General features: G+C 35.7%; 1 protein-coding gene across 1 annotated transcript; it reads right to left on the bottom strand.

Annotated features, from left to right (window-relative positions):
- Positions 1–3,480: 3,480 nt before the first annotated feature.
- On the bottom strand, positions 3,481–5,160 carry LOC102806086 (uncharacterized). Its single transcript, XM_006815128.3, has 4 exons — positions 4,989–5,160; positions 4,587–4,739; positions 4,197–4,347; positions 3,481–3,783 (listed from the first exon to the last, which is right to left on the bottom strand). Exons 1-4 carry the CDS (start codon positions 5,122–5,124, stop codon positions 3,690–3,692), a joined length of 534 nt encoding a protein of 177 aa, XP_006815191.1. The 5' UTR covers positions 5,125–5,160; the 3' UTR covers positions 3,481–3,689.
- Positions 5,161–7,753: the final 2,593 nt, after the last annotated feature.

Genomic DNA, 7,753 nt, shown 5'->3' with positions numbered 1-7,753 from the left:
CATTTGATGGACACAGTAATAGGCATAAATCTAGCGAACGGCTGTTATACAGTTTACATTATTATCCCTGACATTAATCCTTAAATCGTCTCATCTACATGGGGGTATAAATCCGCAGCTACTCTTGTCGCATCAAAACAACATAAGTGATTGTACAATAATAGCCGTGTGAAATAATCAAACAACAGACTGCGATTGAAGTTAATTATTTGAGATTTACTGGAGATACATTAGACCTCATAACCGCAATGGTAACACAGTATAAATACATGTGTGTTGTCTGTGTTTTGTTGCTGAAACAAAACAGGATAATTGTGACTCTGTTTGGATTGATTTGGCTATTGCGTGAGTGAAAATGCGGAAAACAACTGGCGGCAATGGAGACCGCAAACACGAATGTCGCTGTTTGAATGACAGCTGGCGCATGACACGTACACTTTACCGCTTGATGCGCATAATGTAATTGACACGAGAATTGTGTATAATGAGCCAGTTATAATTACAGCACAACCCCAAAAAAGCTTTGAAATTTCCGATAGGGTCACACAAAAACTTAATCAGTTACATGTGGGAGATATCTCGATCCGGTTCCCACGGAGGCTTCAATTTTTTGTTTTCTTGGAGGAACCGAAAGCTTATGTCAACATAATAAAGATCTTTTGTCATAAAAAGACACATTAAAACAATTAGTTTTAGTAAGGTTTATAAGTACATGTACTTTGGATCTGTGGCAGAGTGCCGAAATGTCATCACTCGTGTTGCTTATTCGTAATATAACGTAATGGCGTGTATTCTGGTACATCCTTAGAAACGCATCTAATAAAGATGACAAATGTTGGGGTTTATCAAGGGCATATGCAAACAACAAAACAATAATTTAATTCAGCATTGAATGTATTCACAATAGTTTGCAGTAATATCATGCAATTCTTCTTTTCCACGGCTATAGCGGCATATTTTTGAGTATTTTGGGATTGAAAACGACGTCACTGTCAAATTTACTCGGCGAAACACATACATACCATTTTTTCAGTTCATTTTTATGGAAAAAACACTATTTTGTAACTAATAAACTGCGTTTCTCAGCTCTTTTGTATAATTCTTCCAGCTGTCTCTGTTTGTACTCACACACACGCACACCGCGATTTTCTAAAAAGCTGTTTAACATATGTCATTGTCTTCTCCCGTTGCTAGGTTGGTTACGCATGTGTAAAAAAATGACACCGCATATTGCTTGGTAAGTCAAAAGTATTTACTAAAAGCTATTATTTCCCTTTTCATTGTTTTTCCATTCATTCCATCTTGGATTATTCATAAACTGAACTCTGAATACTAAGGCGGCTCTAATCTTTGCCTCTGGGGCTGAGAGTATCTGCCAAAAATCTTTGGCCAAGTCGACCGTAGTGCCTTGCGTCTTTTACTAGGGAGCACATTGCGCCAAGTCAGTAAATGCAAGTTCCGGGCTTTGTCGAAATCATTGCAAATAGATTTCATCAAGCCTGTGCTTAGGGAACGAGTATAATGAAAATCAAGAAGTAAGTTTATGTTAATGTGGTTTGTTGGTCTGGGTGTTCTCAGTCCATATCTAAAATCCTCGTATGTCTTTAATGGATTTCCATTGTATAACTTTACCGTCCTTGCCAACCCAATAAGTATTATAACTTTCGAAGATGTGATTCTGAGAGCATAAGTCACGTAAAATCGCTACAAATTCCTACGATTTATTGACTTATTGTAGCGTGAATGTAGGCAATTCTTTTCAAAAGCTTATTGTATCTTGTTTACAAAACGTTACAATTAACGCAAGGTTGTTTTTTTCAGACCAAAAGTTCTTGATGGTAGCAGTATACCTGTACACTGCCATTGTTTATTTCCAAATTAACTCAGCATGTGAATATATGTAAGTGAAAATAATTATTGTTTTACTATTAAAACAAATTATGTCATCAAGAAATAGTATTATGACATGTCTGTTTACATTGACAAGAATAGTGGGATATTCAAATAGGTAAATCAAATAGGAGCTTAATATTTTTCATCGTGGCTGATAGATATGTCACTTGTGGTAGTTGTCTTATGGTCACTCTTGCTTCTAATGCGGGGATAGGATTTCGCAGTAAGGTCTCGACAATGTGAGGTTTTCTGACATTGTGGGTAATTCCACGATTACCAATGTGCTATATACATTTGATGATGGACACTTTTAATGAAGTGAAGATATTTCAACGCCATAGTCGGCATTGAACTGTAAAGAGGATTTTTGCGGCAGACGTTCGAACGTAATGTTCGATATGCGATATCTCGTAGTGAACGGAAAATCGTCTATTCTTGAAGATAATGGGAATATACATATTCAGAAAAGGGCACAGTACGAATACGTGACCTAATTTATACAAGAATTGTAGTAGATTATGTACGCATTCAATAGCTTATACAGAAGCGGTTACATGATTTTTTTCCAAACTTTAAAATCGCCAGACTAAGTTAATGATTTGTTTATATTATACAAAAACAAATTGAATACATTTTTCAACGGGGCCCCGGACCCCAAGAACCCCCCTCCCCCAGATCCGTCACTGTGAATATATATATCTAAGAGAGATTGTGATATTCACCCCGGAAATTCACATCTGTTCAGCTGTACAATTAAAACGCACTGTGACAGTATGTCATGTAAATCTTCAATTTCGTGGGATTACGCAATTTCAGGTTGTTGCGACCCGAGAACGACAATGTAACCCTATCAACCCCCCCCCCCCCAATAACATAACTCGCGTTGGAGACGGCTCGGAAATCGGCGTAATAAGGGCTTATTTTGCGCATATGAAAAAGGAAACAAAATTCCCGCATCCAATTCGGCAGCAGCAGATGACAGCAGATCAACAAATGGGTTCCCGACACAACCAAAATATCCTGATAATTAAAAACACTATGTAATCAGATAATATGAACGTCACAAAAATAACTAAACTGAGAAGATAGCGATAGTATTTGCTGAACAATTAACACTTACGGCAGAATACAGATGTATCAACAAAATGTACACTGGTTCATAACAGTCTGTCGAATCGGACAGGTGATATAGGGTCATTCATAAAGAAAGAAGAAAACGTCTCCACCAACAATACAAGAATACATTATATATTTATGTAATGCAAACGGGATATTACCATGCTACAGAACACAGTGGAAAAAGACAACACGACAAGCCTTTTTACTGCGTAGTGTATATCACATTTCCCCGGACTTTCTAAAATGTTCCAATATTTTTTTATTATATCATTTTCAACTAACATCATCAAATATGTAAATAATATAAAGAAGATAGCATAATTGTGGGTAGCGTTTTACCTAAAGACTGTGTATATCTTATCACAGTATATATACCCGCAGGATAACTGACCGAGAAGGGACCATCCTGCTGATTCATTCAGAATTCAGTCGTTACAAACCCAAGAAACGAACGATACGAAGAACAAATAGTTTGAAAATATAACATTATGATTTATACAGAAAAGAAAAAAATTGCTTCAAATTCATTTAAATTTGAATGTGTATGAGTTGTTCAATGTACGTTGACGTCATTGACTTCCTTCTTCAGAGAGAAAAAAAAAAGAGTGAAGTACACTTTGTTTTCTTTGGGTGTACTTGTGTTCACAGTACGTAGTGAATAGATTTAATTCAATGTATTAGTAGTCATTGTAATAATCGTCGTCGTCGTCGTCCACTCTTCGACTCCTTGGTTTGTATTCACTAGTTGTTTCTGAAGAACCGGACTTCTTCCTGAATCAAGAAATATACGAAACGTGTCATTCTAATGCGCATTCGTGTTGCTAAGTGAATTACGTAATGTGTAGCTAGGGAAGGCCACGTGCGTTGATGTCACGAATACAGCCTGTCAGTTACTGCTCCTATGTACATAATGTAAATTCAAATCCTCAGTGTCAGCACAAAATTGCAGCTTGACCAAGATACATTTCCAGTCTTGGTCGCAATGAACGCAACGTTACAATATTATGTGGAGCTGAACACAGGAAACTGTTGCGAGTCTTCTTTAGTAACGAATCATAACTTAGGTTGTTGACCTCATTGTATCAATACACAATCGAAAATGTTCATATCTATATACAATAAAACAGTAGAAAAGACGGGAGTGGTAAATATATATTTTTGTTCTCGATGTTTTTGTTACTTACTTTCTGTATATGCAAATTATTACAATTAGAATTATTACACCAGCCGCCACTCCACCAGCTATGCCGCCGCCGGTATTTAGTTCCATGTCTTTCTTTTCTTTGTCTTTGTCTTTGTTCATGTAATCGTTCGCAGCTAAGTAAGTATCATCGTCTAAAAATCAATAAATATATGAATTAGGCGTAGACAAAAGTATGAGATTAATGAATTCAACTTATGATATGTACAGAGAACCTGCAAACAAAACACAAAATCCGGCTTATGGTGTTCACGTTTGCCTAGAAACTGAAAGTTATAAAATTCAAGTTAATAAACCAATTGCTTACAGAATATCTAGCGCAATCTTAAAACAAAGAATTGTCTGAATCTGTAAAAAATAATCAATACATTACCAAGGTAATTTCCTTCGACATTTAAATGCTGCATGACATGTGCCACATTGCCCCCATATGCATTGTTTGCATCAACAAGGCTAGACGAATCTTCTCCAACGCATAATTGCGAAACGCACCGAGATGTCTGCTCACCGACTCCGGGGCATCCGTCTATTAGTAAGACATTAGATTAGAGTTAATAATTTATAACTAATAGTTTTGAATGTTACGACTTTCTTAATACCCAATGCATGATTTAGATTTCGATATAGAGACAATGCAGTGTTCACATTAGACCATGATTTGTCGTAAACTAAACATTTGTGTTGCCAATAGAATGTCACTGATGCAATGAACCGGACAAATGCACACACAAAATCAGCAGTTCACGCTACTCGTCCACGTATGTAATTAAGTTACCTGGATCATCCGGACCGTACGGACAGTATCGAGTTCTGGAACACGACGGTAAACTAGTACACGAAGTCCATTGAGACCACTGCGACCACGACTCTAACCCTGTATGAAGCACAACATTGAAATATTCAACCTCCATATTTTAGAGAGATGTATCTCTCAGCCAATCAAAAATCGGGCTCTAATTTGAATATAACACATGTGAATATTCAAGTGGCAAAGGTCACAATTTTGTGTTCATGGTAAATGCTTCATATCGAATATTGATTGTGTGAAATCAATAACGGAGAATCCCGTGTACCTTACAGTGGTTTGAAGACACTGCAAGATCCTGAAAAGTAATCGGTAATGATCGGTAATTTCCGGCCATTGTTAACAAACTTACAAATAAATATCAGTTAAATTCATAATATTACGCGTATAATTTCACATGCCAAAGGCTTCAAACAACAATGAGACTTTAATTTATTGTTACTACCTTCTACTAAAATATGTTTTGATATTTAGAATAGTAACAAACTCCCACTCCCGGTCCGGTTAGACTTAAATACACCACGAATATTCACGTTTGAGTTATAATTTTTGGTATGTGTTGGTTCTTGGATATTTTAGCGTCGTCGTCCTGTACTTCGTTTAGTAATTCGAACTTCCCAGATTGCGTAAAAAAACGGAGAGTTTCGCCTGTTTTAACACGGAGAATGCCTGGGCTAAATAAACCTATCTAACAGCTTGGTTGAATTGATGATATAACCAAACAATCATGGTAGATTGGCCTCGTCCTTTTCTCGCTCGAAAACGCAAGGGCGATAAGACTTGATTTTCACTGACGAAAGTTGTTTAGATCGGACGGTTTCCTTTGTTTCAAGTTCGTTGTTGTTTTGGGTGAATCACATGTTCAAGCATAAAATCGTAGCAATATTGTTCACGTCGCTGTACGTCAAAACACACTCTCGAACTTGACAACATTCACTCTCGGACCACTAAGCAAATAGGTGGAAAATACAGTTACATCACTCATAAAAATTGATGATTCGATTGCTGACCGGGATAGCTGTATTTAGTGTTCATTTCCTTGCAATTGTGATTCTATGAGTAAAATCATATCGCTGGTTTAGGACGGCGACGGCTGACATATTGTTTTGGTTCTCTGGCTCTCCCGGCACGGGCAACTGACTTTTAGCTTTCTTTTTTTACTATTGTGACGTTTTCTTGGTCACATTTTGTATATACCAGTCAGACACTAACAAGTAAGTAACATGATAGACAACATGGAGGGTTGGCAAGGGGTATTTTCGTAAGCTGTAATCAATTGTTTTTATTTTTATAATAATGTAATTTAAATAAATAAAAACCGTAAATTCGTTGACATGGACAAGATGTAAAATGTAAAATGCTATTTTATTCGTCCGTAATTTTGAATTACCTTTATCTGTAAAGTGTAAAAACCTGTTTTTTTAACTGTAAATGAAACTTCATTTTATTTCCAGCTACGCCTTGCCCCCTCAATATGGGACTCTGATTAACAGGTAGGCCCGGAAGATAGCGTCTTCATACAGTAATGATGAATGAAATTTACATTACAATCTTATGGTTCCGAACAATCCGATATTTACGCTGGAAACTGTCAAGTACATAGTGTTGTCAAATGAGTAAGAAAAAAATACTATGGACCCCATGGTATGCATGTACATAAAAAATTCACTACAAAATAAATGTTAGTGAATACACTATTTTCAATCATCTCATTTTGTTTTCAAATCCTGCAGCCACCATGAACAAGTTGATAATACTGCTAAACCGCAAGTTGTGGACTTTAAATCTAATTTATTCTGATTTCCAAGTGCAGTTTGACAACTAATTATTTTCTTTGTTAAGGTTATATATTGAATTCTCTAATTAATGTTTCGTGTGTATTTTTGTGAGTGGACCTGTATGTATTAAAATATATACATTATTGCTTACAAAATATTTGTAGACTATTGTCGAGTAATATGGGGGTGCACTAAAAACTAACTAGGATATGTTACATTCGAGTTAACGTATACCAATTGTATAGCTTACAAAATATTTGTAGACTATTATCGAGTAATATGAAAGGGTGCACTAAAAACTAACTAGGATATGTTACATTCGAGTTAACGTATACCAATTTTATAGCTTACAAAATATTTGTAGACTATTGTCGAGTAATATGAAAGGGTGCACTAAAAACTAACTAGGATATGTTACATTCGAGTTAACGTATACCAATTTTATAGCTTACAAAATATTTGTAGACTATTGTCGAGTAATATGAAAGGGTGCACTAAAAACTAACTAGGATATATTACATCCCAGTTAACGTATATCATTTTTTTACTACCTTATACTAAAATATAAGGGAAATGTCTCATGGCATGGAAACGTAATGTTTTCTTTTGTCCAGATTATGTGATAAATATTTTGAGTGTGTATGTAATAAAATATGCAAACATATTACACTTGCAAAGTAAACAGAATTATGTGAATTTGCATTGGTGGTTGGGATTTTATAAAATTGTGAATAATATTTTCGTAAATAATACTTAACGTGAAAGGCGTTTTCTCGTTGGTGTGTATCATTTATGCATATATACATATCTCATATACATGTACTTTGTGTCATTTTAATTATACATGGTATTCCCAGATTAACACCGGTTGTTAATGACACAAACATTATATTCTCAACTCCGATGGAAAGACAAGTTTCTGCCACTCACTGCAAAAGCCACTTCTCGCAAAGCTAC

This window comes from Saccoglossus kowalevskii, chromosome 12, assembly GCF_978046115.1.
Source record: "Saccoglossus kowalevskii chromosome 12, keSacKowa6.1, whole genome shotgun sequence".
Lineage (NCBI taxonomy): Eukaryota > Metazoa > Hemichordata > Enteropneusta > Harrimaniidae > Saccoglossus > Saccoglossus kowalevskii.
The sequence above is the reverse complement of the archived record's forward strand: the minus strand, read 5'-3'. Positions and strand labels throughout refer to the sequence as shown.

What these genes read in the sequence shown, in the direction of transcription:
- LOC102806086 (XM_006815128.3), bottom strand. Translation starts at nt 5,124, where the DNA reads ATGGAGGTTGAATATTTCAATGTTGTGCTTCATACAGGGTTAGAGTCG. An exon ending in GTACGGTCCGGATGATCCAG is followed by an intron (nt 4,740 to 4,988) that starts GTAACTTAATTA and finishes TCTTACTAATAG; the next exon opens with ACGGATGCCCCGGAGTCGGT. An exon ending in ATAATTTGCATATACAGAAA is followed by an intron (nt 3,784 to 4,196) that starts GTAAGTAACAAA and finishes TTCTTGATTCAG; the next exon opens with GAAGAAGTCCGGTTCTTCAG.